Source organism: Arachis hypogaea, chromosome 12 (assembly GCF_003086295.3).
Source record: "Arachis hypogaea cultivar Tifrunner chromosome 12, arahy.Tifrunner.gnm2.J5K5, whole genome shotgun sequence".
NCBI lineage: Eukaryota > Viridiplantae > Streptophyta > Magnoliopsida > Fabales > Fabaceae > Arachis > Arachis hypogaea.
Genome location: NC_092047.1, coordinates 16,534,389 through 16,554,689, shown reverse-complemented (window position 1 = coordinate 16,554,689; position 20,301 = coordinate 16,534,389). Strand labels below are relative to the sequence as shown.

The 20,301-nt window shown below is 27.7% G+C and overlaps 1 protein-coding gene and 2 non-coding genes across 4 annotated transcripts; 1 reads left to right on the top strand and 2 right to left on the bottom strand.

Moving 5' to 3' along the window:
* The first annotated feature begins 8,098 nt into the window (after window positions 1-8,098).
* On the top strand, window positions 8,099-11,211 carry LOC112726999 (bet1-like SNARE 1-1). 2 transcript variants are annotated; one of them, XM_025776579.3, is made up of 6 exons: window positions 8,099-8,774; window positions 8,902-8,960; window positions 10,297-10,450; window positions 10,622-10,678; window positions 10,763-10,822; window positions 10,959-11,211. In XM_025776579.3, exons 2-6 carry the CDS (start codon window positions 8,947-8,949, stop codon window positions 11,046-11,048), a joined length of 375 nt encoding a protein of 124 aa, XP_025632364.1. In that variant the 5' UTR covers window positions 8,099-8,774; window positions 8,902-8,946; the 3' UTR covers window positions 11,049-11,211. The 2 variants fall into 2 exon arrangements, with proteins under 2 accessions (XP_025632364.1, XP_025632363.1); XM_025776578.3 differs by lacking the exon at window positions 8,099-8,774 and having other exon boundaries at window positions 8,781-8,960.
* An 815-nt stretch (window positions 11,212-12,026) lies between these two features.
* TRNAG-GCC (transfer RNA glycine (anticodon GCC)) lies at window positions 12,027-12,097 on the bottom strand. Its single transcript has one exon. It is a non-coding gene; the product is annotated as a tRNA-Gly (tRNA).
* Window positions 12,098-18,253: 6,156 nt separating this feature from the next.
* Window positions 18,254-19,654, bottom strand: LOC112726998 (uncharacterized). Its single transcript, XR_011868344.1, has 2 exons — window positions 18,964-19,654; window positions 18,254-18,536 (listed from the first exon to the last, which is right to left on the bottom strand). It is a non-coding gene; the product is annotated as an uncharacterized protein (transcript).
* Window positions 19,655-20,301: the final 647 nt, after the last annotated feature.

Genomic DNA, 20,301 nt, shown 5'->3' with positions numbered 1-20,301 from the left:
GACCAAGAACCTAAGAAGAAGAAAAAGAAAAAGAAGAATAAGTGAAGACTTAAAGAACGCAGGAATGACTAAAGAGGAAATAGATAATGCACTTTTAAAGATGGATATGAAGGATAATGAAGAAATGACTGAAGAGAAACTAGATGCTCTTTTAATGATGGATACGAAGGGGATGGAAGATATGCTTGCCTTGGACGATAATCAACCACCGCATTCTTGGGATGACAAGAAACAGTTTGTGATGGTTCTTGATGATAAGTGTTTGCCGAAAGCTATAGAAAACCGGGGGGAGAATGACACAGCATCACACTTGCAACTTAACTCCCCCTCTTTCTACCACCACATATGAGTATTCATCCATTACACCGCTGCACACTGCTGCTGACCGATTAATTATTGGCTCTGATACCACTTGTTGGGCCACCGTAAGAAGTTATCGACCAAAATCAGCTCTGATACTACTTATTGGGCACCGTGAGGACCATCGAATCGTCTCTGATACCTCTTGTTGTGTCATTGTAGGGAACTCTTAACCACCGGAAAGACTTCGAGTTGTTGGGCCATCGTGGGGACCACCGAATTGACTCTGATACCATTTGTTGGGCCGCTGTGAAAAACTCTTAACCATCGGAAAGATTTTGAGGAGGAGTCAAGTGAGAGAACGTAAAATGAGAAGACATCAGAGCCAACTAAAAACCTTCAGGTGTCAAGTTAATGGGTCTCTCGTCTTATAAACTCCTCATTCTTTTTTATTTTATTCAATGTGTGACTAATTCATGACACTCGTCACACTTGCTACTTAACAGAAGAACTTTTGTATAAAATTTGTTAATTATTATATCAAAATATCCCTAAGAGAGAGTTATGCAGAAGAACATGTTTGTAACTCCCATTTTGTGTTATACATTTATTTTTATTTTATAACATTTAATTCATTTAATTAAAAAAACAGAATTATATATATAATCATATTACTAAATATTAGATTTATAAAAAATATTATTAAAATATTATATATATATATATATATATATATATATATATATAAATTAAAAAAGTGTAGCCTTTGAGAATTGGCAAAGTATGAGTAGTCATTTCTCACTAAAATATTTTTAAAGTAAAAAAAGCGTCGTCTTTGCAAAAAGCATATTTTCTTTTTCATTTCTAACTACATTTCTCAAGAGTAGCTGAATAAGTGATTTTCTTGTAGTAACAAATTCTAATTTAATAAAAAAATATGTACATAAAAATTAAATTATTTTAAGATTTATTTATTTTTTCACTTTTTTACTTATTTAAACTAAAAAAATTATTTAATAATGTAATTTTTCTAATAAAAACTAGATTTTAAATTTTTGTTTTATATTAAAAAATATATTTTTTAAAAAATAAATTTAAATCAACTTTTGACATCCTATTAGAATAGTTTGTTTATTTAGTTAAAACTTTTTAAATTTACATTATATAAAAAATAAAAAATTCTAAAATAAAATTTTGAAGATGAAATCTTTTTGGATTTTATCCATAATCTAATGTAACCTAACCACTTTAATTTATAAAGTGAAGCTTATATGAATGTGAAGAAAAAAATCTTAGAATGAAATGAAATCTTTTCGAATATTTCCTTAATCTAATTTAATCTAAACTACTCTAATTTAAAGTGAAGTTTCTATAAATGTGTTATTTTAGAATTAAACCAAACAAAAATCTAAACCAAAAAACTGACCAAGAAACTTAAAGAACGCAGGAAGAAGAATACATATATACTTAGCAATCTCCTAACTTTTAGGATTTATCTCTATTGTTAGAGAATTTCTACTAGTATATATGGATTAAATTTTATACTCCCGCATTATCTAGGTAAAAATATAAAATTAAATCCCTAATACATCAAATGTATATACTGATTGTTATCTTGAAGATAAAACTCCTGGTTGTCAGGCCGCTCTTTATAATCAAGAACATTAGAAAAACTAATTTCTAAAATTATAGTGTTCGAAACATATCAATTAAATCAAAATTTGATTTTTAATAGACTAATATTTAGCCTTATAAAACTATCAAATCAAATTTGACACTCTCAATATATACACTTATACATAAAAACAAATATTTTGATTCTTTTAAAATGACATTTCAAAGTTATCATAAAAAAAATCAAATAAAATTTGATTAAAATCATAACCATACAAAATAATTTAATCACAATTAAATAATTAAATTTAAAATAAATTAACTATTAATTTATTAGAAAACCATCTCAATAGAAATATATGCGCTTAAAAAAATTGAATTAATCCTATTAATTCATAAAATTTAAGAAAATAGGAATAAAATTTTAAACACAAAAAACCAAAGCTCTTATACCACTGAAGAATTACCATGTATTTATAAGTCATAACACGCAGTGAAAGAAAAGAAAGTAATCCTAAAGATCTATTTTGTGCTTAAATTTTATTCCAATAATTTAATATAGATCAGATCTAAATGCCTTTATACGCTTTAGTAAAAACTTTATTCTTCGATTGTACGAAGACTCTATGCGTATCCACACCGAGACCAACATTTGCTGTCAACTCCTTGACCAATGGACATCTGATCTAAATTGAGAAACCTCTTGCAACTCTTTGCACACCATAAAATTCTTATCCAAAAATTAGGCTCACATACATTTATGTGCGTAGAGGTAAAGGAATAAAACTCTTGTGTTTTATTCTCATCTGTAATTCCTTTACTCTTGGCATACATATATATAATATGAGATTTGTTACTGATTTTAAATTTGAATCTCAATTTAAATTTAAAACATATCTTTTTATTTTAAACTTGAATCTTTCAAATTCATGAATCATATCATAACTCGATTTGAAACAGAATCGGTTAGGATCTTATCCAAATTTGGAATTCAAATTTAGAAATAGAATAACTAATTATTCTCAAATCTCATTTAATTTTTTTAATTATCATATTATTATTATATTCTTGGTGCTAGCAGAGAATATAATAATATTCCATTTGAATTGATATAATTATTTATTTGATCAAATCAAAATAATAATTAAATAATTCTATAGCAAAGATTAGAACACTCGTTAGTGTGTGACCCCATAGGTTCAATACTAAACGGGTAGTAAATTAGTCATACTAAATCTACTAATCAGGGTTGGCGTCTAGCAACACTCCTTAGCGACCCGATAGTATGAAGTAATATATTTTTACTAAGAACCTCAGAATAACAAAGTATAATTCCTTCCATCTTTCCAGCTCTTGGTTATCCCTTAGAGTATGGTTTAATTGTCAAACTCTAACTTGTTACCATTATTATAATGAACTGTGAATGACTTAAGAAACTCATTTCTTCATTTATTCAATCCTCTTGGCCAAGGTTTTATTCATCTCAGTCATTATAATCATAGAGCTCAAACTCTTTACCGAGAGTTGACGGATTCCTTATTGACTAATCATTAATTCTACAAGTATTTAAATCATATCCAATATCCATTCAACTAGCACCTTAGGATATTAGGTGTTCGGAATCAAAGTATAATAAATACATTGTTAATTACTATAATAGTCGCAGGTCAAAGGAAACTCTATTACTATGTTCATCTTGAGAATATCCTATTGACAAATATACGGTAATTATAACCGTTAGGAATTCTCAAAGTGAGACAGTTCAATAGTCATATCTTTATATGTACCATCTATATATATAATTTAATAAATGAGATCTATTAATCTTCATCCAATGAAGACCATTATATATATATATTGATCTTTTCGAATTATTAATGTCCTTTTTTTAATAATCATATGACCAAGAACAATTTAAATTAAATTATAAAAAATTCATCTCTCAATATTATGATCACTATCACAAGGATAAATCTCTAAATTTAATCAAGGACCTTATTATATTAACATTTTAATATAATAATAATAACATTATTTAACATATGATTGATTGGATTTATATTAACATTTTAATATAATAATAATAACATTATTTAACATATGATTGATTGGATTGTGGTCATAGTCTTTATTTCCAACAAAGCTTAATACAAGTTTATTGTTGTGATGTGAATTTTGGTGTAGAGAGCGTATGGTATATTTTGTGATTGTATAATTTGTACAAGCTAAGGAAGATGGAACAATGGAATAGGTTAAATTATCGTAAATTTTTTAATTGTACGCTATATTTTTGTTAAGTTTTTTTTTGTAATAACTTATGAAATACAGAACACAACTCAATTTGTTTATGATGATTTTTCTATTTAACTATTAAAAATAGACAAAAATAATATAAGACTGTCGTTATAGATTTAATTTAATTTAAACTCTACACATATGATTAAGATTATTGGATTTGATATATCTCAAATGATATCTGAAAAATTATAGTAAATTCTCATAAAAATAGTTAAAATGAGACAACTTAAAAGAAAATTATGGACTTCTATGAAGTCAAAGTCAAGGACTTCCAATCTTTCCCCGAGCATTAACATAGTATGTCCTAATTTTTTTTTCTTAAAAGTAGGAATTTAACTTTAAGATTACAGTTTCAAGTCTTAGAATCAGCCACTTACTTATATGTTTATGGTTATCCATCTTGTGCTCTGTCCATGTGTCAAAGAATTCGTTAGTATTATTTAGTTAGACTAGTTTACACGCTCAATACTTGAGAGTTTTATTCTACAAAATAATTACAAACGGACAATGAATTATCATTTTTACGTGTTAGATATATTTTAAATACGATTCATTGATATTTGTTCGATATATATTTGTTGTGTTTTAATAAAAAATAAAATTTTTTTTGATATATTTAGATACATTTAAATACTATTATATATCAATATGTTCGATTTTATTGTTAATATGTATTTTTAAAATAAATTTAAAAATAATATATTATTATTTATTAAAATAAAATATATTTTAAATATTTTATATAATTAAAATAAAAAATTAAAAATAATTAAAAATTAATTTATATTTTAATATTAATAAATATTAAAATATTATTATAATTCATCTAAAAAGTATTTTAATTATATATATATATATATATATATATGCATGCGTGTCCTATATATTTTATAAAATTCTTATGTGACTGTCGTGTCTGTATTCATATCTATGCTTTTGCTGGCTAGATTCTAAGAGCATGTCTAATGAAGAATAAATGAAGGCCCCATTTATTATTTGTCTGATAAAAAATAAAGACTAACCGATGGAGTAAAATAAAGATGAATTTTATCACAATTTTTAATGCAAGCAAAGTCCTGACTTGGTTTCTTTTCATTTTAATCAATGATATTTTAATATGTAGCAATTAAATTAAAAAATAAATAAATAATATTTTATTAATATAATAACTAACGTTGCATAATATGTTAACTATATATATATTTTACTTTACGTATATAATTAAATATTATAATTATTAATAAATTAAATATAATTTAATCATAATTAATATAAATAATAAAATTAATATTGAATATTAATTATATTATTATATTAAATTATAATTAATTAAATTTGTTTATATAAAAAAATAATTTTAATTTTTTACATATTATAAAATAATTTTTTTGATAAGTGATTTATTTTTATGTATGAAATTTAAAATACTAACCACATTACAAAACTACCCGTTGTAAAACTAGCCGTTACTATGTTATCGTTATTATTGATAAATTAATATTTTATTATTCTATATATACTACTTACATACATTTTTATTCTCACACTTTCTTCTACTCTTCTTCATCTTCTTTTAAATTTTACGAAATCAAAGTTCTACTGCTACTATTTTTTGTTCAAAAAAATAGATCCAAATCAACTTAACTCTTTTTTCAATTACTTACAAAACTTTTCTCAAAGCCACAAGGGGAGAAACGCAAGTTATTTGCACAATACCAAGAAGGGCAAAGAAAAGATGTGGAGCGAGCATTCGGAGTGTTGCAAGCACACTTTGCAAATGATTGTTGAAGATGAAAGAGACACTTATGCAGAAAATTTTGCTCAAGGCTTAGAGTATGACGATGTCGAAAATGGCTTATCACAACCTCAATTGGGAGAGGAAGATTTTACACCGTACCATCAATTTCTCTAAAGAAATGCCCAATTTCGAAATAGGCAGCAGCATAGACAATTGAAAAAATACTTGATTGAACACATATGGCAATTTCATAATACGTGTTGTCAACTATAGAGCTTAATTATGTTTTTCTTTGTATTAAGTAATTTTACAAACTAGTGTAATCCGAAATTATATATTGTGTATTATTGTTACATATGAATTTTTTTAATATTAACATCTTTTAATAGTGAATTATTTTTAAATTTATAAATTTAAATAATATTATTAAAAAAATTACATTAATTTTAAATATTTTAATTAATTAATTAAGTGGGACCATAAAGAGTAAACTTAGTTCTCTTTAATGGAGAAGAAAGATGTGTTTTGAGTTTCTATTTATTGTTTATGACGTAGTGGAGTTATTTTTTAGGGGTTTGCTACTGTACGATGATAAATTCATACGTACCGATACGTTTAAAATATGGACAAATAATAACAAGCCATGTGAAATTTATTTTCCACATCAATATTTAATTTTTATTTTTTTAAATATATATTATATCACCACTTTTACTAATACACCCTTTAATTAAATAAAAATAAAAAATATTTTTTATTTAATTTTATAAAAGTCTTAAACATCCTTCTTTTATTTGATTAGACAAAAATATCCTTTTAAATTAACGAAATTTTAGAATTCAATTAATCCTAATTTTATAGTTTCAAATAATTTAAACAATAAAACAAAAACATATTAAAAAAACAAAAAAAATCAAAATTTCTTCATCTTCTCCAATTTTTTTTATTATTCGTGCCCTAGCAAAATATATCAAAAAAATAAAAAATCGATCGTTCTTCATCTTCTTCAATTACCCCTCTAAAACAAAGCAGTGAAAGTCCCAAACCGAAACCCTAGGTTTATCGCAAAACCAATATAACGACAAAACGGGAGAAAGGACCACCGATGCTCCCAACCGAGAAAGGATCATACTAGTGAATCCCTTCACCCAAAGCATGGTTGTCATCGACGGCACTTCAAGCCTCGAAGCTCTGTTTCGCGACATGGCCGTTAACAACAGCAGCAAAGTCGGAAGACCTCCAGCTACGAAGAATCCATTGATGCCATGCCAAGCTTTGTAATTAAAGAAGGTGAAGTTGAAGTAGGAGAGTGTGTTGTGTGTGTGGAGGATTTTGGTGTTGTGCTTTAGTTAAGGAGATGCCATGTAAGCATAGGTTTCATCCGAATTGCATTGAGAAGTGGCTTGGGATGCATGGAACTTGTCCTGTTTGCAGGTACGAGATGCCGGTTGAGGAAAAAGATGAAGGGAAGAAGAAGGACAGTGAAGGAGAAGAAGAACAAGAAGAAGGAGAAAGACAGCGGCGAAGAACCTAGGGTTTTGGTTTGGATTTTTACTGCTTTGTTTTAGAGGGATAATTGGAGAAGATGAAGAACGATTGATTTTTTGTTTCTTTGATATGTTTTGCTTAGATGGGGGCACGAATGATTAAAAAAATTGGAGAAGATAAAGAAATTTTGATTTTTTATTTTTTTAATATGTTTTTGTTTTGTTGTTTAAATTATTTAAAATTATAAAATTAGGATTAATTGAATTCTAAAATTTCATTAATTTAAAAGGATATTTTTATCTAATCAAATAAAAAAAATGTTTAAGACTTTTTATAAAATTAAATAAAAAATATATTTTTTTAATTTTTATTTAATTAAATAGATTTATTAGTAAAAGTGGTGATATAATATATATTTAAAAAATAAAAATTAAATGTTGATGTGAAAAATAAATTCCACATAAATTATTATTATTTGTCCATATTTTAAACGTATCGGTAACTATGAATTTATCATCGTACCATAACAAATTACTATTTTTTTTATGACTAAGGTTAGATTGGAATTGGGATGTACTGGAGATGGTTTAATGCTTCTAACATTCTCATCTCTTCTCTTCTCTTCGATTTACGTACCTTCACCACCGCAACGTTTTCCATGTTGGGCCAACCGTGGGGAGCTCTCGACAACCGGGGAGAATTCGGGGAGGAATCGAGTGAGAAAACATAAGATGAGATGACACCACATCCAACTCAAAACCTTAAGGTGTCAAGTTAATGGGTCTCTCATCTTATAAACTCCTCACTCTTCCATGCTTTCTTTGATGTGGGACTAACTTTAACACTCCTCACACTTGCAATACTAACAATCTCCCCCTCAAGTGTGAGCCTCCACATCAAGCACTAACTCCCCCTCTTTCTAACTCCTCCACCACCACGAGTATTCGTCCATCACACCGCCGCAAAACACCGCGGGACACGCCGCCCGGACCACCTTTGCCGGGAAGACTTTCGATGCTTCACCTTGAATACTCCTTAAACCAGACCGATTAAACCATCGGCTCTGATACCACTTGTTGGGCCAACCGTGGGGAGCTCTCGACAACCGGGGAGAATTCGGGGAGGAATCGAGTGAGAAAACATAAGATGAGATGACACCACATCCAACTCAAAACCTTAAGGTGTCAAGTTAATGGGTCTCTCATCTTATAAACTCCTCACTCTTCCATGCTTTCTTTGATGTGGGACTAACTTTAACACTCCTCACACTTGCAATACTAACATTCCACCTTCTAGAATCTTCTTCTATCTCCTTCCGGGTTATTCCTCAGATCTGGTTTCTCTTTCACTCTTCTCTGCATTCTCCTCGTTTCTTCCATTTCCTCTCTTAATTTTTTCACTTAATTTCACTGATAATTAGCTCTCATTCCTTCTGTTTCATTTATATCATTCATTCTGAACAGAGATCGCACCGTCCAGAGTAGTGGAATCTGTTGATCTGGTGAACCATGAATTCTAGAAGGTTAGTGCGGATTATAATTAAAACTTTCAATTTAATCTGTTGTTAATTTAATTCTTCTTTCTCGATTTCGTGGAAAACTGTGGCGTTGTTTATTAAGCTCGATTACGATAGGAATTAGTATCTGTTTTGTTGATTTTCATCCTCTTTTACGGTTAGCATTAGTAGGTGGAACGGTGGAACCATGGATTTCAAAATTGTGGTGAAATAGATGTGAATGTGGTTGTGATTTTGATTGTGATTGATTGGGAATTGAATTTTTGGTGTTTATGATTTTAGTGTTTGTTCGAGTGACATTGTTGATGTGAAAATGGTAGGAAGGTGGTGAATGAAGTGACGAGTTCTAAAGTATTGGTCTTCTTATTGGTCTCGTTCCCAAATTCTACTATTATGGTAATCCTTGGTGGTTTGGATCTTCCTGTAATATAAGAGTAACTTAGTTCGTCTGATGAGTGATGAATTAGTTATTAGTAGTGGCGTGTAGAATTGATTCCTGTAAAGGTGATGAGGTTTTTCAAACTAGAATCCAGTCAGGTCCTATAATCCTATTAATTAAATGATTGTTTGCTTCCCATCTTCTTTTCACCTGGTGCAATTCCTTTCTTGAGTACTCTCTTCTTCACATCTTCACAAAACATATGCATTGGAAGCTTTTGAGCTGACATTTAGATTATTCTTCGAGTCCAAAGGAAAATTCACAAACATGAGTGCACTGATATGTTCACATGTAAGCAACATGACGGAACATGGTTTTTGTTTTCGATAACAAAGTGATATGTCCGTGATCAGTGGTGAACAACTTTTTACTATTGGATCCCTATCAAAAGGACATATGTAGGCGAAGTACACTCGCCACTTCAAAATATCTGTTCTTATAGAGGTTATTTTCAATGCAGAAGGTCAACAAATAATCTTGATACTAGTATCTAGTAAGCTAATTTTATGAAACTATCCTTATTTAGTTATACTGAATTACCACTTATTTATGTTTTCCACTCTATTGTTCAGCATAATTAGTTTAAAGATATAATTGGTCAAAAATAATTAATATTTTCTTTTGGGATTTTGATAACTTGTGAAGGGTTATTTTAACTTACAAGTTTGTTATTTTGAAATACGCAAGCATTCACAGGTGACGGTAGAAATACTGAAACAAATTTTTTGTTCCTCATAGATAATTTGCTTATCTTGAACATTTTATGAAATCATGGAGATGTCTGATGGAAAGACTGTAAAACTGTTTCAATGTATGGTTTATGCAAAGGAAATCACCTTGCTTTTGTTTATTATCTAACTTTTGCCTCTTACTATATTGTTATAAACCTTTTCCCTGTTTCAGAGACGCCCGGAACAGCAGAGTTGCTCTGTTTGACGGCATTGAGGAGGGAGGCATCCGAGCATCATCACTTTACTCCTCCTATAATGAAATTGATGAACAAGATAACGAGCGAGCAATGGGTGGATTGCAAGATAGAGTCAGTCTGTTGAAAAGAGTAAGTTTAATTTTTCTTGTAAAATAATCTAGACCTAAGTTTGTTCTTCCTGTATATTTTACTTGAAGAACGCTGTGAATTATGATCATTTCCTCATTTATTTCTTTTCAGCTGTTGGTAACCTTCTCATTATTTTGATGTGTTAACGTGTTATTGATGTGATTGTAACAGATCTCAAGTGATATACACGAGGAGGTGGATAGTCATAACCGGATGCTGGACCGCATGGTTTACATATAACTATAAAAAATATTTACCATTTGCACTGCTACTTTTTTGTTCTTCTTTGATAAAATGTTGGTATTTGTTTAGGGGAATGACATGGATTCTTCAAGAGGAGTTCTTTCAGGAACTATGGACAAATTCAAAATGGTATGTGGATTGTGGAATTGTAAAACCATATGGCTTTTGCAGTAGAGTTTTCATCTGGTTCTGATTTTTCTTTGTATTTGTTTTCTTCTCTACTTTTTTTTCCCCACTCTTTTAATTATGTTGTACCTTCTTTCAGGTCTTTGAGAAAAAATCCAGCCGAAGAACGTTTTCACTTATAGCATCCTTTGTTGTGCTTTTCCTTATAATATACTATTTGACTAGGTAATTGATCTATATTAGACCCCGTAGAAGGTTTACTTGCTCTATCACTGTAATTAATGTTGCTACTTTTTAAGATGTTATTTGTTTGGGTTTTTTTGGACGTTTGAAAATGGTATCGAAACAAATGACAAATGTGCATATCAATCAAGTTTGTGAATATTTCCCTATTTCAGTGCACCATACGTTTCTTTTTCTTCGGGTATGAATTTTCATGGTATATTAGAAGGTCGAGTATAATTAGTTTATGAATTATGAATAAAAGTAGCAATGCCTTTACATTATTTCAGTTCTTTTCAAATGGTCCAACCAAGCGTGAATGTGTGTTTAGAATTTTAGATTATCTAAAAGATATAAATATTGTGAAAAATAAGAAATGAAATGAAAGAAATGAAAAATACCATTGCCTCCTATAGTATGCCACAGATATATATTGTGAAAAATACAAATGAAAAAAAAAAAACTAAATAAGAAAGTCTATCTGACCAACCAAAAAGAAGATGAAGAAAGTATAATGGCAGACACAATTTTCCCTAATTGTTGTAAATGAGACTACCACTTCATCATTATCGCACTACCGATACTTGTTTCCTTGATGAAACAAAGGAAAACAATGACAGAACACACCCGATTTGATGGGATTAGATGTTTTTCAATTTTCTAAACCTCACAGCTGAACTATCGCTGTTTCCTGAGCAGCTTAAATATGGACAAGTTTACTCGTAAATCATTAACTTATTATTATTATTATTATTATTATTATTATTATTATTATTATGTAAGGTTTTGTCGTACGTGCTGGTAAAGTGGTACTGGTATCCTGACCGCAAGCAGATCTGAATAGCGAACATGCAACTTTCTTTTTCTTTTGCAGTTCGAGTTTGTCTTCATCCTTGGATCCATTATGGCATTATTCTCATCAGAATGTTGTTGTTTCACATAACAGTAAATTCAAAAAAGAAAATTTTCAAAAGAAAAAGGAATTTGCACCAGCCGGGAATCGAACCCGGGTCTGTACCGTGGCAGGGTACTATTCTACCACTAGACCACTGGTGCTTAATTGCTGGTTTTATGATTACAATATTTCTAGAATGTGATCGCTAGCAAAAGTACTCTCTCTTTCATATTATGTATCTCATTTGCATTTTAAAATTTAAAATATTTGACTATTTGAAGAAAGAGAATAAGTGATGTATTAATTATACTAATCGAAGTTTGTCTTTTATATACAATTAATTAATTTGTACTATTCACATAATTTTCTACTTTTATCAATATTTTTTTCCTTAGCATGTATATGTTTTTGTGTCAAGACAAATTAGAAAATGGAAGAAGTTACTAGCTTCTTATGACTCTATATATATATATATATATATATATATATATATATATATATGTGTGTGTGTGTGTGTGTCAACAATGCCATATTGTCCATATATTAATGAAAGTTTAATGAATTTCAGATATTACTAATTGAGATTAAGATAATGAAGAATTTTAAAATTGTGATAATATTTGATATGACTAATTTGAAAAGTCAGTCCATTTATTTGTTTAAATAAATGTTAAAATTTAAACTTTATTTTGGCATATAACTAATGAAAAAGTTTAAAGGAAATTTTTGAGGAAGACAAAAATTTTAATATAAAAATTATAAAATGGTATTCATAAATAAAAATTTATAAATATAAATATTTTTAAATTTGTTACTAATATAATAATAAATAAACAATTATACAAATAAAAAAAAACCATACAATACCCAATTTTTTAAAATATTTATAGTTATACATCATAATTAATCACCAGTGTACGAATATACATTAAAATACAAAATACATATTAAAAATGAGTTAATAAGCTACATATGTATTTATATACAAGTACATAGTAACTGGTTTTGATAGTTAATTTTAGTGTACAAATAATAATTTTTTCTCTAAAATAATATAAAAAGATATAATTGCTTGGAATTTAATTTGAAAGATTGAAATTTCTAAAGGTGTAACTTGTTAATTTTCTATCAGTCTACACAAATACATGCACAATAACATTAATATTTATTGAATATTTTATTTTTTTAACATATATAAAAATTAAATTAATAAATAAAAATACCTAATTCTTCTTTCCAGTTTGCACAATAACATTTTCTATTTTTCTTTCAAAGGGTTTCAATTACTTTTTGTGCGGCGTTTCCTAATTATTTTTTGTTTAAGTTATGTGAGTACTAATTATTACAAGGATACTGTCTTTTTTAAGTTGAAAATAACAGTTCAATCAATATATAATTGAGTTACATTTTTCTTTTTGAACAGAAATTGCTATTTTTTAATTTCTATAAAATTTTTGGAGAAGCCATGATCCTATTGTTCAAAGCAAGTTTTGCTTCTATATGTAACGATCTATTGACCAACAATAAATCATTAAACAAAATTTAAATTTCTAACGGATTAATCATTATATATTTTGCTAATTAATTATTGTCCTGCTGGATGGGAATGAGATGCTAAATCAAAGGTTTGTGTTGTGACATAGAACGCATACATATGCATGAGGCATGAACTAAGTATGTGCTGTCATGTCACATTATAAACTCCGTCCATGGCCTGCTTTAAATTTTCCAAATACAATTCACATAGTGCTCCGCAAAAATATAAAAAAAGATTGTTTCGCATGGTTAATAATGTACTAATAAGAGATTAAGAATATCGACAAAGTTAACATAAGTGGCAAAAGTTTTGAATGTATATATGTATTTTATAAGAATAAGGGGTTATGCATTTTTTTTAATATCATTATTGTAAAAGAAAACTATCGTGTTAGTAGAGAATCTATAAATACTCAATAATATTTGAAAAAAAAAATTAATATTTATTAAATATCACTAGAATAATTATATAATTTTAGATGCAGTAAATAAATAATTATAAATATTATATTATATAAAATAACTTTAGATGTTATTTTTCTAACATTTCTCAAATACTTATATTAGGACATTAAACTTAAAGGCATGGTTGCATGTGTTAACTAGGTCGAGCCCATCTAAATTAATGATATAATAACTTTCTAAAAAATTTTGTTAATAAGAAAAAAATAAGAAGGAACAAATGCCTCCAAACTTATTAATAACTAGTGTTGATCTGTTATGTGGATTAATTGTCTTAATGATATAAATAAAAGGCTCAGTTGAGATTATTCCACAACACACAAATCATTAATCATAATTCACATAGATAAAAAATTTCTTCTGCCTCAACTCGATATTAATTATTTATGCATATTCAATTCAACATTTTTATGTGCTAATTCAGAATGCATGTTAGATATATAACTAATGTTGGGTCTAAAATAAATGGGTCCATAATACAGGAAATCAGATTATTATTAAGAGTGAGATGAATTTTTCAATTATAGGAAAAAAAAAAAAAAAGACTTTTGATTATAGAAGTAGTCTTGATTATATTATGCTATGCAGCAATATATACTTCATCAATATCAATTTATTCATTTTCAGTTTTCATTAGATGTATATATGCACTAAACTATTTTATTAGTATTCAGTTTTGAAAATACAGAAATATATTGTAAATTTATTTATTTATTTATTTTAAATTTATCGTCTTATATAACTAATAAACCACTATTTTATGTTTATCTTGTGCTAAATTGAGTGGCTTTTATCAAGTCTTTGCACACTTATTCATACAATTTGCATGGTTTTACAAATCTCTCCTAATTCTGTGATATAGTTAAAAACATGTTTCCTGAACCTTTAAACTGTCAATTTTAATTACCTTTTATTACCATTCGATGCCGTGATCTGTGTGTTGAGTGTTTTCAGGCTTTATAGGGCAGGAATGATTTAGAGGATGGAAAGAAAACATGCAAAAGTGGAAGGAACGCGAGAAAATGAAGTTTTGAGAAGCTGGCAGCGATGCGTACGCGTGACAAAGATTTTTCTCAAGCGTCCACGCGTATGCGTGACGTGCGCCACATGCAGAAATTGCAGAAAACGCTGGGGGCGATTTTGGGCTGGTTTTGGACCCAGTTTTCGGCCCGGAAAACACAGATTAGAGGCTGCAGAGTGGGGGAATCATTAATTCATTCATACAACTTTCATTGAGATAATTTTAGGTTTTAGATGTAGTTTTCTAGAGAGAGGGGCTCTCTCCTCTCTCTAGGTTTTAAGATTCTTATGTTTAGCTATTTTTAATTTTAGATTTCTACTTTACTTCAATTTAGTTTCTCTTCTACTTTTATTTGTCTTAACATTCTAGTTTATTTATTCCCCTTATTGATTACTTTATGTTGCTATTTTAGTTTATAAATTCTCATGTTAGATTTGATTTCCTATTTAATGCAATTTGAGGTATTTCATATTTATTGCTTCTTCTATTATTTTTGAGTAATTGATGTTTGCAATTGGTTGTTTGGATTTAATATTCCTTGCTAGTTTTCTATGTTTTTATGTTATGCCTTCCAAGTGTTTGATAGAATGCTTGATTAGATTTTAGAGTAGATTTTTCTCCTCTTGGTTTTGGTTGAGTAATTGGAGACTCTTGAGTTATTAAACTCTTTTTGTTGATGGATAATTGAAAATTGCTGGTTGATTTGGATCCCTCTAAAGCTAGTCTTTCCTAAGGAGTTGACTAGGACTTGAGGAATCAAATTGATTCATCCACTTGACTTTCCTTCATAGTTAGAGGTTAACTAAGTATGAGTAATGGACAATTGATGTCACAATTGATAAGGATAGCAAGGATAAAACGTCTAATTCTCATACCTTGCCAAAAATTTTATTAATTATTAGTTTATTTTCTTGTCATTTACATTCCTTGTTCAACCATTCAAAAACTCAAAAAGATACTTTTCTATAACCAATAGTAACATATTTTTCTATAATTTCTTGAGAGACGACCCGATATTTAAATATTTCGATTTATTTTTATTGGATTTGTTTTAGTGACAACCAAATTTTTGTATGAAAAAATTATTGTTAATTTAAAAACTATACTTACAAGATTTATTTGAAAATTCTAAACCGACAAAAATCCGTTACTCAATAACATAGAAGAGCAGAAATTTCCTATTTAGAAAAGAGCTACGGACATACACTTCAGCTTGCTATGGACTATGGTATATATTTTTTCATCCTGTTATTATTATTATTACTCTTATTTTACAGATTAAGTATTAGTACATAATATAATAAAAAAGCTATTCACAGTCGAAAGCTTAAATTTTAAAATCTTTTGTCATATTTAATTTATGGCATAGAGATATCTTGTAAAGATATATTTTATTTACAATATGCGATTATAACGCCCTAAAACTCTTTTACACTATTATTTAATTAAATATTTATATTTGTAAAATTTTTTTAAAATAATAAATCATTCATACTTTTCATGTCATTACGTTAATGTAAAAGTTTTTTGCTGACATATAAATTAAAAAATAAAATCTCTAAATTACGTTTAGTTCTGAGAATAAGATAAAATAAAATACTAAAAATAAAATATAAAATATAAAAAATAAAAATACAAAAAATAATATTTTTGTATTTTATTTAATAATAAATTAAATATAAAAAATAATAAAAATAATAAAAAATAAAAATAAATAAATTATATTTATATTTTATCTATCAAAAATAATTTTATGTCTCTATATCCAGTCTCTGTATCGATAATCAAACTAAATTTAATAACACATTGCAAATCAAATCAATAAAGACACAACATCATTTTGTTAGTGTGTGAACATTATTTTAAATTCAATGTCATGTTATACCACATACAAAGGACTATGTTTTGCATAAGCTTAAACTTACACCGCTCTATCTTATTCCTCACCCTTGAGAATAATAACATCACATTCAAATTAAATGTTTACTTGTTGTTATTTTCTTTCATGTATTATATATGTTTCGCTTGCACACAATAATAACAAAAGCATCACTTCCAGTAACTGTTGTAAATTGCCACAAGTGCAAGATACTAGGAACAAGCTGATGATGAACATGAAATTCTAATTAATCAAATATCACTTTCTTCATTTCTTCGCTGCTACGTAAACTAAAATTATGTTCATTTATATCTAATAACCGGGTGAAATATCTAAATGGAATGAATGTAACCATCAACATTTGGGTATTATATAAAAAGAATTTAATTTTGAGTAATGATACATAACTCTAAATATTATTATTTTTTACTATACTAGACTAATAATAATGTAATCTATATTTATAGAGATTTTACATACAAAAACAATATATAGTTTTTATCTATATTTACTAAAATTTACACATATAAATCAATACAATTTGAATTTATTTTCTAAAATTTGCACACATAATAAAATTTATTTGTTAAAGACAATTTAGTGTTTATATTAATTAAACAATAGCCAAAAATATTAAAAGTTACTGACTCTCAAAAGTTTTTCTATAATTTTTATGCGTCGACAGTATAATAAAATTTTATATAAATAGGCATTTGTGTATTGTTATATCTTTAAAAAGTAACTAATATTTTAACCCACTTATTAAAAATCATTTAAAAGCATAAATTAAATTAAATAACTACACAAAATTTTTTACAGTGTTAGTTTCTTAAAATTAAACTCTTATATATAAGAATCTAACTAAGCCTACTTGACCAACATATAATTCTTATGAAAAGAGAATAGAAAATTTTCTATAATATTTTTAGTTTCAAAAACTCAAACTTAACACCATTATAATTAAATTACTTGTCACTTTAACTAATATGAAGAATTCCACTCCAGTGATATATATTATATCCAATGAAACTATAGTAACTTATATGCATTCTCTCCTATCATTCATTTTATCATATATTCATATTTCTGTTTGATTTTGGAACAACTCATATTGTGTTTGAATTTCATCATTTGCCTATATATATATATTCTTTCAAAACCATGGTTTGGGAAAAGTTTCTCTTTTATAACTTTGCTCAAACCTTAATTTTCTATGGATTTAAAATTAATACAAATAAATGGAAATCCATACACATTATAATTAGTATAACATATACTTCAAGAAATACAATGCAACTATATGATTATGAACCACAAAAATACAGAATATAATCTTCATATATTTCAAATAAAGGTCCATATTATATGCTTAGGGAGGATTTTAATTAATTTATTTAAAAACAAAATCATAAATACATATACATAATTAAACTAATTTTCATTGCAAAAGCAGAAAGCTACTTACACAACAAGTACAACTAGCAAATGAAAAGAAACATTTGCATAACTAAGAAGTTCAACTACAACCCTAAATGATTAAATACATTATATAAAGTGATAATTTAGGGCAAGTGTTTTCAATAGAAAACATATACATATATAATTATAATTAGTACCTTCTTCATCAAAATCTCAAGAAAACCCACCTCAATAATTTTCATCTTGAAGAAGCCTAGCTCCAAAGCTATCCAAATCTTGCTTCCTATAAGTAATGCTTCCAACTTACAAAGCTATTATATATCTCACAATATATATATTTACAATTTATGCATGCCAAATTAATAATAAAGACCTAAAAGCCGGACATGCATATATATAATTATTATAATTACTTGATATCATAATTATTATTATGGATAATGACCAAGTCTAAGCTCCAAATCAAGGCCACCATCTTCACCCTTGTCTTTTATCATGTGATTATTATTCTCATGTACACATATTGGATTATTATTAGTGTACAAACTCAAATTATTACCCCTTTGCCTCCAATCTTGTCCAAACAATAATTTCCCATTTTCCCTTTGGTTTTCAACACACAAAATCTCATTATATTGCACATGATGGGAATTAGTGTGTGGAGGAAAATAAATTGGAAGGTAAGGGTTATTATTATTATTATTTTCTACCTCATGATGATAATTTCCATTTCTTGCAAGATAGCTTGGAATTGGTGATGAATAGTGCCCTAGATCTGCATAGTAGTTCTCATCATCAACCTTGCTTGAACTAGAAGCTGGAATTTTGGCTTTGTTATTGGCTCTATCTTTTCTATGAATGTTCATGTGTCCACCCAAAGCTTGTGCTGTGGTGAATCCCCTCTTGCAAAACACACACTCATAGGATCTTCCTGTTCCCATCTCTTGATGATCTCCGGCTTGCTCGTACGACGACCGATCGGTTTCTTCGCTCGACGAACTCTTCGAGTAGTCTTCTAGGTTATTGTAGAATTCCATGGTAGAAAGAATTTTTTGAGATTTATTTTTTTGTGACGATGACGACGAAGGAGGAAGAGGAGGAGGAGAAATAGGGTATGAAAGGGGAATTATTAAGAGTAATATAGAAAGGAGAAAGTGGAGAAGGTTTGAGGAAGAGACAAATGAAGGACATAGGCATTGCCTTATGGATTATCATAGTCAAGTCAATGTGTTGTAAAGAGGAAGAGTCTTAGAAGTTTGCTTAGAGAGGTATCTTGTTAGCCGGCTATAGAGAGATTCATCTCTTCTACCATATATCAATTTTTTAATTCTGGGGTTATTTTTTTAATCTTCATTATTCCTTCTTTATCATTGATTTGTCTCCCATTAGCCTTTTGTGCTTTTCATCCACATAACTAGGTCTTGTTAAACTTCTTTTTTTAATTACCATCATTCTTATTTATATATATATGTTTAGACAACGGTGTATGGTTTTTCTTGTGAAAAAAAAAATTAAGTAGATTATTTAACATTTGTTATTCTATTATTAGTTCTTTCACCTTTTAAATATACACGAAAGTGTCTAATTTACAGATTATTTATCAAAATTATTCTTATATTATTAAAATAATTAATGAATATTTAAGCAGTATAATCTATACATAAAAAAATAACTATTAAATCAATTATTCCCGTATAAAATATATATTAAAATATAAATATATATTAAAATAAATTAAATAAAATATATTTATATATAAATACATAATCATTCATTCATTTAGTAGTTAAGTTTTAATGTGCATATAACACATTTTTTATTTAATTTATAAATGAAAAATATGTGTAAGGTGGAAAATTTTTACATACAAAAGAATTCTTTTAATAGAATGTTAATTATTGCAAGGTTCTACTTACAGTAATGTGAGTTTCATTGACACATATAATTAAATCTAAAGGCCGATATGAAATTAAATGGAATTTCACCTATAAATTTAATTACAATAATATTTAAAAAACAATAAAAATCATCTAAAATAACTTAAAATT